Source organism: Oryza sativa, chromosome 4, assembly GCF_034140825.1.
Source record: "Oryza sativa Japonica Group chromosome 4, ASM3414082v1".
NCBI lineage: Eukaryota > Viridiplantae > Streptophyta > Magnoliopsida > Poales > Poaceae > Oryza > Oryza sativa.
In genome coordinates this window covers 15,292,990-15,308,307 of record NC_089038.1, presented here as the reverse complement: position 1 = coordinate 15,308,307, position 15,318 = coordinate 15,292,990, and the positions used below count along the sequence as shown (strand labels likewise).

Here is a 15,318-nt window from a genome sequence, read left to right as displayed (position 1 = left end):
GCTACTACCAGAACGCACTCTATCTCGTACCCAGACAGGAAGGACTGCGGTGATCTCGAGGGCTGTCACTACCACTACACTAACCTCTAACTATCTATGGGATATGAAGCAATCACTGAAAATTAACTACCTAGACACCGCGTCTACGAAATTGATTGCTACTTTAGTGTTTATAACTCACCAAAGTAATCACTATGTAATAATAGACAGTAGTGAACAGTGATCCAATATGCTAATAAGAACTAACCAAGAAAAATTCTCACTATAGATATCTTAATTACTCAAAAGATAACTCTATTAAAGGAGAGTAATTATCAAGGTATAAAAAGTAAGAGGAGATTATCGACAACTCCGTAATTCCTCTGAATTCTTCTACCTTACTCTCTTCCTAATCTTATGTACATAAAAGTACAAAAGAGCCTCTTATAATTCAACTCTTGCTTCAGTGTGTGAGAGTGAGGAATGGGAGCTCCTTTTATGGCCTACCAATGACGGTTATGGCAGATGGAAAAATCGAAAACGCCCTCCAACTGTCATTGGGATTTGATCCTAGACGTACACGTGGAAGGCCAGGATGGACGGCCTCAGCCATGGTTCGGCTGAAATTGGGCAGGCCCATCTAGACCACAAATTTGCTCTAGGCCTCTACTATGTTCTCCCTTATCCACTTCTAAACTGATTGGGTCCATTTTCTGGTGTTTTGATGAGATTGTGAGCCCAATTCTTCTTTAGATGGAATTCTCCTCCACTTTAGTTTAGATTTCCTCCTAATATTGGCGGTTTATTACCTGCATTCAAATATACATCAACACTCGTGGAATATATCAGCATTAAACCCTACCACTATGTTGGATGTTTTATAATTTATGTTTTATGCAGGTATTAGTGGCATAAAATTGGCATTTAACAGTCGCCAATAGGGTTAATAAAGGGGAACATGTTCCCTAGAGTTATCTTGGTAATCCCTAGTGTATTTGGCCCTAGAGAAGCTATTGAATTCACCATGTATGAGGAATGTCCTCTTCATATCAATTTCTTTACTAGAAGTTAGTAAGGGAAGCCCCACAGCCCCCACCATCATCATATATCCATGGGTACACAATTAATCCAATAAAGTCGACTTGGGTAAACAATCCAATATCAATAAAGTTGATTAAAGTGTAAATTGCATTGGTGATACACAAACTTATCAGATGGGTGCAATATAATGCACGAATTTAAAACGCTTGTTTTGAAACACAAACTTGTCTACATGCTTAATCTTATTGATTTAGGTGCCAACTAGCATATTACCTAAATATATATCTCAGAAGATTGCTAGAAAGTTTTGTTTCAAATGGTAGTGGATGAATGCGTCCATTACAGTGGATCAAGGCCGGCCCTGGAGGGGGGCGAGAGGTGCGGCTGCCCTGGGCACCCAGATCGTAGGGCTCCACCTCCCGTCCCCCTTCCCCGACCAATCCAACCGTAGGCCGGCGTTGCCTCGGCCCCTCGGCCTCGTGCAGAGAAAGCGAACCGAAAGAGATAAGATCAGAAGACGCGATCGAGTAGCGAGATGGCTGCGGCGCCGCCCACACCCTAACCCCTCGTGCGAGTCACGATATCGCGCCATCGCCGTCCGCCGACACAAGCCCGCAGGCCGCGCTTGCCGCCTACCGGATTGCTTTGCTGCCATCTGCCGAGGAGAACGATTAGTAATTCAGGAATCAGGACTCAGCGGTATGTTTTGTGTTCAGGTGAGTGAGTCAATTTCCCAAATCCCAAATTCCCAATTGCCATCGCTAAGTACATGTGAAAAATTGATTTAGTTGCAGTTGTTCCCGTAGGATTGGATGCTAGATTAATTATTTAATTAATTCAGTTGATGTTGTTCCTAGAGTTGGACGAATCAACGAAGGCCATGGCTGCACTATTTTCCCGACTTAGATTTATAATTTTGCAGTGTAATATGAGTTAAATGACTACAATAATGTTATTTTTTTTATAATTATCAGGACATGTCGTCGAGGAAGTAGCGAGAAAAGGAAAAAAAAGAGAAATGGTTAAATGGTTTGGCAACTTTATGCATTGAGAAGAAATTATTGGATGAAATTGATATTGGTACAATTATCAATGACTTCACAGCTAGAAATGTCAGAAGAAATTTTCGAGGTAACATGTTCAATGTTTCCTATATAAAATTTATGAATGCAATTTAAATATTTATGATAATAATTTAGTATATGTATCTATTATTATTATTATTATATCGTATAATAAGGGCCTCTATATTTTGTTTCGCACCGGGGCATGACTTTAGTTTCGCCCCGGCGCCTGAAAAGTCAGGACCGGCCCTGGCCCTGTAGTGGATGTGTAAAATTTTGCTGGGCGCATCTTGTATATCCACACTGTTTCTGTTAACGTGTAAAAGATGAATGTTACTCCGTGAACCAGACTTTTGATATAGAATATATTAATATACTATACGTGCAGGTTCTGCAGACTGTTTATGATGTACTCCATACCCCCTCTAACAAATAGAATTTCAATATATAGAGGCTATTTACAATTGAAATGAGGCTATGGCTGAGCAAATCGAAGAGAAACTATAACAGAACATAGCATTCTGTAATCTAAGGACATACTGAGTTTCTCATATACTTGGATTGTCAAAGTCGAAGAATTGCTTGATGTTAATAAACATCAGGTTATTGTCCTGAAGCACCATAAGCTTCCTATGGGTGTGTTCGCTAATTCCGGTTCGGTACACTTGTCCCACGCACGGAAAACAGAACAGTCCATTAAGGTGGGATTATTTAAGTATTAGCAATCTATTTTTTTCAAAAATAGATTAATTTGATTTTTTAAAGCAACTTTCATATAGAAATTATTTTTTAAAAAACGCATTGTTTAGCAGTTTGAAAAATGTGCGCGCGGAAAACGAGATATGTAGTTGGGAACCTGGGAGAAAGAACTCAGCTATAATATCCAGAAATCAACATCTGATTCTCACATGTTATGGATTAGCTGCTTAATTCTTAGCCAGATCCTGTACATGAGACCCAGCCTAGCTAATTATGCACGAATACATTCATATGCATCATTACGACTATACACATTGGTCTATGAATATGTCTAATTCCATTTCGTCAAAAGAAAACAGGTCCCAAATACATTGTTCATGATGTCTGGAATTGGAAAGCTGCAGCTAATTACGCAATGCATGTGACACTAGAATTCCCCATACTTCCCATGCCTAAACTCAAACTAGAATCAACATGAATTTATCGAACTTTCAATACTTATAGGAAGTTAAGAGATTAATCCAATGAAATCTTCACACACTCTTGTTATATATAGGGAAAATTGCAAAAACCACCTCATAAATCACTTGAAGTTTGACATTCCATCCCATAAGTTATTTTGTTGCAAATACCCATCCCTACTTAGTTTTGTTCCAAAAACCACCCTAATGAGGACACATACTTAATCAAATCAGTTTGTTATCGCTGATGTACGGTTATCACAAGCTAAGCATATTGTCCAAGTGTTTGCATTAGGCTTATTTTCCATATTTGATTGAACTTTTTTTTTCATATAGCGAAACTCAGTGCGACAACGTTTAAGCTCTCGTGTGCAATTTTATTTATGGAATCTCATCAAAAAAAAGAATACTCTGGAAGTATTTACTTTTGGTAAAGACCACATTAACGGCTCACACTTTATGAAATGACAACACTACACGTCCTCTCCCCTCTCAGCTCTAACTCACCACTCTCTCCTCTACCCATCCATTTTTTATTGCGAGAAATAATCAATAATATTAAAACATGCATATTTTTAAGCTACACATTTGATTTTTAATCTAACTATTGCTCTATCCATAACCCCTATATTTTGAATTGGCATAAAATAAAATTTACAATTTAAAATATCAATAGGGACTAAATTGAACTATTTGGAGAAAATCAAATAAGTTTGAACTTTTCACTAAAATTGATCCAACCATTACATGTTCCATTTTTATAACAATTATTAAATGCTTAAATATTAGTGGTCTTGCATCTATCCAATACCATATTATAATGAGTTTGTCTGCATATTAAGCCACACTAAGGTATAAGTATATAGTAGGTTATATTTGTTACTATTATATTTAAATTTTTTGACTCATGTCGACTATATTTAGCTTTAGAAATGATACTATAGATCACACATATTAAAAGGAAGTGAGGTTCTAAGATATGTTTTTGTTAATTTATATGTAAGTATGTAAAACATGCATATTGAACCAACTAAAAAGATGACTAACTTCATGGTACAAATAAAGCATGTTTACTAACAATAATAGTTCTTTTAGGATTTGTTAAAAAAAGACCACTAAACAATCAATTAAACAAGACAAAACATTTAACTTTTAATTTATGTTTATTTTGTTAGGCACGTTTTCCAAACAAATTAAATAGATACTTTTGAAACATGGCAAGTGTTTATACGGATCATACATAATTGTTTATACCGATGGATTAAATATTATATATTTTAAAAGCTAACAAACAGCATGAAAAAAATATCTAAGCAATGTTGATGAAGAAAAATTACGGAGAAATAGTACATTTGAAACATGGCAGTTGTCATCCGGTTGATATTCCGCCTATATAAACTTTTCAAATGCAATCTAAATACATGCCCACGCAATATAAGTTTTTCAAACATGGCAATATAAGTTTTTCGAAGTAGTACTTTTGAAAAATATGGCAGGTGTCATCCGGTTGATATTCCACCTATATAAGTTTTTCAAACGCAATCTAAAATACATGGCCGCGCAAGGCGCGGGCTACCTTCCTAGTTTTTGATAAAAAAAGGACAGAATGAAAATACACCAAGGAATCATAACACACATACATCCGGCCCAGCCTGCAGTTTGGCTTAAGGTCTGAACTGCCACCTTGCTCAACATTCCCTTCATCGTCTTCCCATTGATGCCTAAAGCCCTGCTGATGCAACGCCATTGCGCCATGATGCCTCGTCTGCAGAATCAGTTTGACAAATTGATTAACAAACATGACCAGAGTTAGCAGTGAGTCTCATTTACAGGGAGCAGAAGGCAGCAAAGGGACTTCGAGTCTTAATTAGTGTCTTACCTTGAGAGCTATGGATATCATAGGATTATTTTTTCGAGAATGTGCTGGATCTTTTCCCAATTTTCTCCATTCTGTTTGCAAGACCTTGTGAACTCGTGCCCGCAGTTTGAGAGTTTAAAACGCGAAAGAGACTGCGGCAGTGTTGGCAGCACCTTCATATTCTTGCAGTGGGAGATCATCAGAACTTTGAGAGTCCTGACTTGCTCCATGTTATCTGGCAAGGTGTGCCAGCTTAAGTGAGAGAGACAGAGCGATTCCAGATGAACGAAGCACTCAAAAAGTCTAGGAGCAGGTCCCAGTGGGCTGCATTGGCGGAGCTCAAGTTTCTGAAGGTACAGTTGACCACTATGCTTACCCACCATCCAGCCAGGGTATGAACCACGGTAGCCTATGATTTCCAGGACTTGAAGCCCCATTGGCGGGCATAGACACTCGAGTACTGCTGGATCGTGGTTACTGCTTGTGTTATCATCGTCCCAGGCCAGTGTCAGTTGTTTGAGGTGCTCCTTCTCAGCTAACTTCGCTTCAACGGCTTCCTCCTCGCTGCGAACATGTTGGAGACCACTGATCACCAATTTTCCCTGGAGCTTGTTTAGGTGCTTCAGCTGCTTAATGTCGTAACCCAGGAGGTCCCTTTTCACCCTGAAGGTTGGTAATGTTCGGAGCAATGTCAGCCTGCCTATGTTTGGAAAATCCCCAAGTGAACGGCCTACCACTCTCTGCAAGTTCACAAGGTTACTCATATTTTCAGGGGAGCAACTACGTTCCAACATTCCATATTCACCAAAATCAAGCACCCGCAAGTGGTAAAGCTTTGTAACCGTGCGCGGAAAAAATATACGGCATCTATACTCGATAGAAAGATATCGTAGATACTTTAAGTAACCAATAGATTCTGGGATTTGCAATATTCTTCTACTCTGTGTCTCTACAATCAGTACTCGTAGAGACTTCAAGCTGTCGAAGATATCATCGAACACCTTTGCCTCAATTCCTGTCTCCCCTCCGTCAATGATCAGAGTGCGCAGCTCCTTCAGTTTGACAATATTTTCGGTAATCATTTTCTCGAAAGCTTTATTGCCAGCAACTGTTGCTCCATTACAAGCCTTAATATACAAATGGCGAACATCGTCTCGAGGAACTTGTCCTGTGCAGCCACCCTCAATTCTGCAGCAATCACTACGTCCGACCGTCTCTGCTAAATCCTGCAGCAGATCATGAAGTAAATAGTACTCCTCGCCCGACGAGTCCTTTCGTTCGAGCTGCAGAAACGAGGTCGCCACTAATTTGTGGAAGTAATCTCCTCCAACTTCCTCTCTGCTTATGAACCCTTCTGCTGCCCACAAGTTAATTAACTTACTGCGTCCCAAATGATGCCCTCTGGGAAAAATACTGCAGTAAGCAAAGCATCGTCTAACTTTCTCATCAAGAAGCTGGTAGCTCCACCGCAGAGCTTCCATTGCGTCACTGAAAAAATCCTTATCTCGTACACTCCTCCAAAACTCAACATCTTGCCTTATACGCAATTGTCCTCCCACTGTTCTTGCTGCCAGAGGTGATCCCTTCAGTTTCTTTGCAATGTCAGCCCCAATCATCTGCAGTACTATTCGATCTCGCTCACATATCTCTGCACCGTCAAGTGCATATTGCAAGAACAATTCTCGGAAGACATGCTCATCTAACTTAGATATTGGAATGCATTTCGATCTCACAGCACCCAAAGCCAATAAAGCATCTCTAGTTCGACTGGTTGCTAGAATCTTGCTTCCTGCTCCCCCAACTTCCAATGCAGAAAGATCATCCTCGCTTATATCCTTATTATGCTCGACATCATCTAGTACCAACAGGAAACGCTTTTCGCACAGGTCTTGTTTCAATCTTTTCTGTAAAGCAGTAAGACTTTTGAACTGAGGGCATGGTTGCTTTGTAGCCTGTTCAATCATCTCCCTCAAGATGGTGTCCAGGCCAAAATTCTGGGAGACATGAATCCACATCACAATGTCGAAGTGGTTGGCTTCCTCCTCGTACTCGCAAACATACTGTGCAAGAGTTGTCTTCCCAGACCCAGGGATGCCGTGAATGCCAATAACGGAAAAACATCTATCAGCACTTGACTGGTTTTCATCACGAAGCATACTTATTATTTCCTCACGATCCTTGTCTCGACCGATTACCTTGCGTGGCAGATATGCAGCGGTGGGCTTCGATGTATGTTTGGCAGTGACACCAACGTATCGTCTATGATCGCCACTTTCATTATTATTGCCTGGCAGGTTAGCTAACTTAATAATGTCCTGTGCTTTCTCAATTAGTTTCTCTATCTTATCTAGTTTATCCTTCAAACGGCATCTTGAATATCCTGCCGTTAACTTGGTACCATCAGCCTACAAATCCAAGTAAACACTGAGCTAGTTGGAGAACAGTGAATTAATAAGTAGTCTGAATTGATCTGAACTATGTAAGAGACGCTGCGCAATTGTACATACAGATTTGCAAATTATCCAAATTTCCAACACAATTCCTAGCTAAAAAAAATGAGCTGACTTTTGTATATGTTTGGTGTCCTATTGCTGAAAAATAGATTTTACACGTTATGTAACAAGAATATCATATTAACATATATATTCTCTCAGGTTTTATTTTAATTGACGTTTTGGACAATGACACGGTCTACAAAATATATCTTTGACATTTTTTTCTATTATAATATACTCCCTCCATCTATTTTTTATAGTCATTCCAAATCTGAAAAAATTTATTTTTGATAGGCATATTTCAATCCAACAACCTATCATCTTAACGAATTTCTCAGATTTAATGCGTGACTCTCCATTCTTCCACACAAGATTGGCTACATGGACATCGAGAAATGTAAATATTAATGAATCGTTTGTTTACGAGGAATAACTATTAGAATGTTTAAATGGATGATAAGTAGAATTACTTATCTTTGGTCCGTGTGCCAAGATGAATTATGACTATCAAAAGTAGATGGAGGGAGTATATAATAAATAAATATATGTTTACTTTATTATAGTGTTTTGAAAGACAAATATCTTTCTAGTTCCTTTAAACTAAACTAGCACGACGGCCCGCACAAATTGCGCGGCTAGCTACCAATATTCTTTTTTTATAATTTTGAATTTTTATTATTTCTAAATTATATTTTTATATAGACTCTAAATTATTTTTCCAATATTTCTTTTTAAAAATTTTAAATTTCAATTATAAATTTATTTCTATATGGACTTCTAATTTTTATTTTTTCAATTTCAAATTTTAGTTAGTTCTAAATTATATAATGGTGTGGGCTCTAATACTTTCTTTCAATATTTATTATTTTTAATTCTGAATTCCAGCTATTTAAAATTGTATTTCTATATGGACTCTATTATTCTTTTTAATCCAAGTTTTTGATATTTCTAAATTTTATTTCAACATAGACTCTTCTTAAAATTTTCTTCATTTTTTATTCCAAATTTTAGATATATATTAAATTATATTTATATTTATAAATAGTTTTATTTTCATCTAGGTAGTTGAAGAGAATTCTTTATTCTGAATTTCAGATATATTGAAATATATTTCCATTTGAACTCTATTTTTTTCTATTTAATATGGAAATTTGTAGAAAGTGGAAGCGAATATGGTGGCCTTTTTATGTTAGACTAAGATATACTATTATAGACATATAAATGCATAGAGTGTGCAGGTATGACCGTATGAACCTGCCATTAGAGATTTGATTTGTTGCAACGGGGAGAATAGATCGAGATAAGCACTTGTGATTTGTATTATACACGGTTACTGTAGCCCAGCTTAGGTTTTTTTTTCCTTGGAAAAGACTTCCAAGACTAATCATTCTATGCAGCTGTCCGATCGGACACTTTTTTTTTTCTAAAAAAAGTTCTTATATACAATAAATTTTCCTTATATATTTTTTATTCTGCTTATTTCTATATTGACTCTAATCTCTACTTTTAGTTTTCTTATTTTTTTTAATTCCAAATTTTTATTAGTTCTATTGTCTACCGGTATGGACTATATTCTTATCTTCCTATATTCCATATTTTTAATCCGAATTTCAGCTATTTTTAAATTGTATATTCCTATATGGACTCTATTTTTTCTTTTTCTCCGATTAATATGAGAATTTCTAGGCCATGAAAGCGAACGTGGATGTTTTTTTTCTATTCCTTTAATAAGTTAATAGATATTTTTAAAGTTATTGATGGTCAAAGTTATAAAAGTTTGACCTCCAAAACTTTAATAATTATGACACCGGAGGGAGTACACCGTTTCACCCAAATATTATATATCTTTTTTTACTACACGACAAAAGCACATGAACAAACACAACAACACGCACATCCATTATTTGACTTGAATTATTACGGCTATATTATAAGCCAGAAATAAATAATAATTATTACGGCTATATTATAAGCCAGAAATTTAATATTTATATGATGAAGACTTGAATTCTTACAGAAATATTGTTTGTATCTTTAGCTTTCTTCTAGTTATTTTGTATTGTACTAAGACTGTGTTCGGCAACTTGAGTGCAGAGCTCATTAATACCTATCGCACGTAAAACGGAACAACTCATTAGCACATAATTAATTAAATATTAAATATTTGCTTGGAAAAATGGATTAATATAATTTTTTAAAGTAACTTTTGTATACAAATTAAATATTAACTATTTGCTTAGGAAAGTGGATTAATATGATTTTTTATAGTAGCTTTCGTATACAAATTCTATTAACAGTACAGGAAGCGTGCAAAAAAAACGAGGTGGAGTTGAAAATTCACACCACCAAACACACACAGAGTTGGCATGACTTTTGTTTAAGGAAAGAAAATACGTTTGTCTTTCAGCGATGTTGATCTGATTTCTGATTCTCAACTACCAGATTGCTCATTATGGTTTCGTTCCATGCCAGGCAGGGTTTAATCCTCTTTCAAAAATAAAAATAAAAAAACTCAATCCGTAAAAAGACGAACAACCAAGTACTGTGCTCTCTTTGTGTGTGTGTTTTTCTTTTTAATCAAGTACTCCCTCCATACTTATAAAAAAAGTCGTTTAGAACAATGTTTAAGTCAAACCTTAGGAATATAAATCATTAATAACTCTCAACTTTGAAAATGTAAAACTTATATGAATAGATTTGTCTTCAAAAATACTTTCATAAAAGTATATATATATATATATCACTTTTCAATAAATATTTTTATAGAAAATAAAGAGTCAAAGTTGTGTTTTGAAGACCGTGTCGCTGTTCTAAACGACTTTCTTTACGAGTACGCAGGGAGTATATGCTCTTGAACTGATGGAAACAGAGATTAGGAGAACCGACCTGGTACGAGGACCCAACATCATTAAAATCCAAGGGGAACTTGCGTTTCTTGGAGCGGGCTAGTTGTTTCTCCAGACGACAGTACTCCGCATCATCCAGGATGTCTTCCACCTGATAGAAAGCCGACTTGAGCTCCTTCACCAGTTTCTCCAGCTCATGCCTCTGGCTGATCTCCAGTGCTCCCAGAGTGAGCGCCAGCCGAGGGAGAGTGCAGGTCTCCAGGTCGCGGATCTTCTTCGGCACGTTCAAGGTTATGCGGGGGCAGACGCTGTTCACGAGCTTGGCGACGATGGGGGAGATGATCCACCCTGCGGTGGATATGGCCCATCCCACTGCAGCTACCGACACCGGATCCATCACTCAACTCTTCGTGTGTCTAGCAAAAATGGGGAGAAATATTTGGAGACAGGCTATGGATCGAGCAAGCTCTCGGTAGATCTTGCAATTGGGTAGGTGATCGATGCTACCTATATATTTTGAGGACAAACACAGTACTTTCAGATCTCAAGAAGGTTAGGCTAAATAAAACTCTAGACAGTACAGGAACCCAGGAATCTTGAAGCATATATCCGGTATCCCTCGTGACTGTCATGTGAGTCAGCAGGAAAGAAATATATGCAAAATGCATACGGTCAAAGCAGGGGTACAATAATTCATTTATATAAGAAATTCTATATGGAAAACAAAACGACAGGTCAATGCTCCAATCAGTGAGTTTCTTCCAACTCATTTGCGTTGCTACAATCGACATAATAATGCATCCCTATGATATAACGTCATGGATAAAAACCCTTCTCTACTCCATAATAAGAGGATTTTTACCATCTTTGAGGAGGTATCAATAGGTACTAGGTACCAAATGGTACCATTCAAATCTAACCGTCAATTCAAAAAGGATAGGATTAGAATGGGTAATTACCGGTCCTACATGCAACTGCATCGTCTTAATCGATCTCTCCACGCTGCTGCCGCCGCACGCCCATTCTCTGGCGCTGCGCCGCGCCGCATGCCTCGGGACCGGAGGCTGTGATCCTGTGCCTCCATGCCACAAGATCCCGGGCCTACCACCAATGGAGCTGTCTGTTATATTTTCTTCGACGTTGGTGCTATGCAGACCAACCATGATGGATGTTAGATATATGGGCACAAGCTATGGAAGCTAAGACTCAGTAGTTGCTGCCAACAGCTATAGGACTTATATTGTCATCGTGGGGGAATCAAGGAAGAAATTGTGGCTTGCCACTAGACAGAGGTTGAAGAGATTATATAACAGGAAAATTCACCAACACAGAAATTTGCCACCCACTTTAAAGTACAGAACTTCCCAGTAAATCACCAAACAGAACGTACAAAATCCACATAGGACAGACAAAAGAAAGCTCCCAAGACACGTATCATGCACTGTAGTCACCTCAGATTTCTAGTACGTCTGTTGTGCAGTACTTGTCCTGGCTCTACATACACCAAAAAAAACAATGTTTGTACAATCTAGAGTTTGCAATGGTGCGGTGCGGACATGAACGAAACAGCTCACTCCCACTATATTGCGTGTTAACCCGGTCCAGGTCCCTGCGTGAACAACGGGGCTAGACCAGTCCCCAGCTCTTGCCCTTCTTGGACTCCGTCACCTGAGCAAGTGCTCCAAGACCAACTATTGTAAGGGATTCCAGCTGCATCGGCATAGTGGGGCAATGCAACATGCAGTGTCGTGGCTGCTGGGGCTGACTAGGATACGCTGACAAGGAGGAGCAGTACATGCTGCATCGATGAGCACCAGCTGTCACATCGTGTGGATCGCTATAGGGCTGCGGCCTAGGATTAGTTTACATATCGATGTATAATTGCCTCCACCAAGAGATACTTGTAGTCGGAGTATATTTTAAGTGGTAACTGTTTACACCCAAATTTGGCACCTAGGGATAACATAATGAAAATTGCCAATGTTTAGAAGTCTATCGGTTTTCTCTGATTGGGCCGGTCTGACCGTCATATGTTGGCCAGTCAGACCGACATGTGAGGGCCGGTTAGACCGGCGGTGTGTGGCCGGTCTGACCAGCAGAGTCTGAGTTCGGGTCTGTGTTTGTCAGATCTCGGGTTTCTTTGCTCGGGAAGGCATGTTTCGGGTTTACTTTGGATTCTATCCCGAGTTGGACATGGAGGAGGGCCTGTAGAGGGCAAGACCAACCCACATATAAAGGACATGACCGGTTCAATTGTAACTAACCAATCTACAATCAATCAATCGAATCGTTTTTCATATTGCTTTTAGTTTTCTCTTAGTTTATCCATCTTTGTCGATTTGCGCCATAAATCGTCCGCCGCCGCAGCGAAAGTGTGACACTTCTTTGTAGGTTTGACCTGAAAACCTTCTGTTTTGCCCACGAGACGGGTAGTTATCTAGAATCAGCTCCGCTAGCCAGTTTAGTTATCAAAACCCATCTTGGTTTAACTTTTGCCAGATCGAGGTGGTTGGCGACTCTAAGATCACCGCAAGGCATTTAGGTGCTGCGATCGTGCTTGTCAACTTGTCACAAAAAGTTGCCAACACGATTTTTGGCGACTCCGCTGGGAAATATGCTCAATGTCATCTCAATTTCGACTTCGCCATGACGAAGCCGCCGTCATCCAAGGTGGAGGTGGAACCGGTCAATGTGATACCAGTCGCATTGGAGGAGCTTGATGAGGGAGCACGCAAAGCTTTGGATGAGCATCTCAAGGCGTATACTCAAGATCTATTGACAAAGGCGTGTGCTAGGACTCGTCAAGGCGTGATTTTCAAGCCGGGATCGTTGCCTAAACCAACTTTTGACATGGTAAGTGCTGAAGAGGTATCACAATCTATCCAATAACAAATTGTGCATACAATAGATTCATCTTTGGTTACTTTAAATAATAAGTTAGATGCATCTATTGAAACTCGTTGTGAAGAATTTATGAGGACTAAATTCGGTACCCTCATGGCCAATTTTATGTTCATAGATAAAGCCTCTACTAGTGCTAGCCAAGCCCCTATAGATCAAATAGGAAGTAAAACCGATGCGGCATAGACGCAACAAACCGGTGAGGGGTGGACGACGCACACAGCCGGTCTGACCGGGCCTGATGGCCGGTCAGACCGTGATTTCGCCGCCGGTCAGACCGGGTATTATCCCGGCGGTCAGACCGGACCTCAGATTGGTGTGACCGCGGCTCTGGAGGCCGGTCAGACCGGGAATTGGGCCGATCAGACCAGCGCAATCATCCCTATACAGGGGGTAGATCCAATGACCAATGCTAGTTATTTGTATCATCTTAGAACATTTGATTCCCCTGTATCTACTACCACTAATAGTTCCCAAATCTCCCCTCATGTTCCTAATGCTTATAATGATGTTTCTAGGGGGTATCCTCCCAATACTGGGCTTGGCCAATATAATTATATTGCGCCGCAAGCTCAACCTATTAGGTCACCAAATCCACCACCAAACCAACATAGGCCTGATAGTATGGAGGAATTGATTAGTGGAATTATTAGGGATAAATTCGGGATTGAAGCTAGGAATCATGCTAAGGTTTACCAAAAACCGTATGTTGATTACTATGATAATGTGTCATATCCTCGTGGTTATAGAATTCCCGAATTTATCAAATTTAGTGGTGAGGATAGTATAACCACATGGGAGCATGTAGGTCAATTCTTAGCGCAATGTGGAGAGGCTAGTAGTTCTGATACTTTTAAATTGCGCTTGTTTTCTTTATCTTTGTCCGGTACTGCTTTTACATGGTTTACTTCTTTACCGGCAAATTCTATTCATACTTGGGCTCAATTAGAACAAAGATTTCATGATTATTTTTATACTTGTGAAACTGAGTTTAGGTTATCTGATTTAACATCGGTTAAGCAAAAATATAATGAATCTGTCATTGATTATGTTAAGAGATTTAGAGATGTTAGAAACCGATGTTATAGTTTGAATATAACTGATAGGGATTTGGCTGATCTTGCTTTTAATGGTTTAATTGCTCCTATTAAAGAAATATTAGATGGCCAACAATTTCTTGATGTTAGTCAACTCATGCAGAAGGCTCTGGCTCAGGAAAGCCGGGTTAAAGATAGTAAAAAAATTGTTAGACCATATGAGAAGAAGCCTAATGTTAATTCAATTGATTACCCCGAGGCTAGTGATAGTGAAGGTGAGGGTGATCATGATATGTATGTTGCTGAGTGATCATGGACTAACAAAAATAAGCCTTTTGTTTGTTCTAATTTAATGCGGACTCCTCGTAAAGATCGGCAAAGTGAGATTAAGTATAGTTTTGATGTGGCCAAATGTGATAAGATTTTTTATTATCTTTTGCAAGAAAAACAAATTAGATTACCTAAAGGCCATGTCATACCATCTCAAGAAGAATTGAATCGTCGAGCTTATTGTAAATGGCATGATTCTCACTCTCATTCTACTAATGATTGCAATGTGTTTCAACAACAGGTTCAATCGGCCATAGATAAAGGGCGATTGAAATTCACCGATGGCTCCAAGATGAAGCTTGATCATGATCCTTTTCCGGTGAACACAATTAATTTTGATGATAAGAAGGTATCGATTCGGCCGGAGCAAGCCGAATCTACTAAAGGGAAAGGAGTGGTCATTGGAGAGCCTAGGCCAAAGATGATGGTGCCAAAAAATCCAGAGGTTGGTGTGTGGAAGGAGAATAGGAGTGAAGCTTCGAGTTTTAAAGCTCCTAGAAAGACCAAGGTGACCTTCGATATGCTTTTTGATAAGTATGAGAAACAAGGTGGTGAAAAAGCTCGCAATAAAGGAAAAAGACCAAGATCACCACCTAGGGAGCGATTT

At 38.9% G+C, this 15,318-nt stretch overlaps 1 protein-coding gene across 1 annotated transcript; it reads right to left on the bottom strand.

Annotated features, from left to right (window-relative positions):
* Nucleotides 1–4,606: 4,606 nt before the first annotated feature.
* Nucleotides 4,607–11,050, bottom strand: LOC4335486 (putative disease resistance protein RGA3). Its single transcript, XM_015778777.3, has 3 exons — nucleotides 10,484–11,050; nucleotides 5,124–7,507; nucleotides 4,607–5,009 (listed from the first exon to the last, which is right to left on the bottom strand). The coding sequence occupies exons 1-2, from the start codon at nucleotides 10,838–10,840 to the stop codon at nucleotides 5,141–5,143; spliced, it is 2,724 nt and encodes a 907-aa protein (XP_015634263.1). The 5' UTR covers nucleotides 10,841–11,050; the 3' UTR covers nucleotides 4,607–5,009; nucleotides 5,124–5,140.
* Nucleotides 11,051–15,318: the final 4,268 nt, after the last annotated feature.

What these genes read in the sequence shown, in the direction of transcription:
- LOC4335486 (XM_015778777.3), bottom strand. Translation starts at nt 10,840, where the DNA reads ATGGATCCGGTGTCGGTAGCTGCAGTGGGATGGGCCATATCCACCGCA. An exon ending in ATGTTGGGTCCTCGTACCAG is followed by an intron (nt 7,508 to 10,483) that starts GTCGGTTCTCCT and finishes TTGGATTTGTAG; the next exon opens with GCTGATGGTACCAAGTTAAC.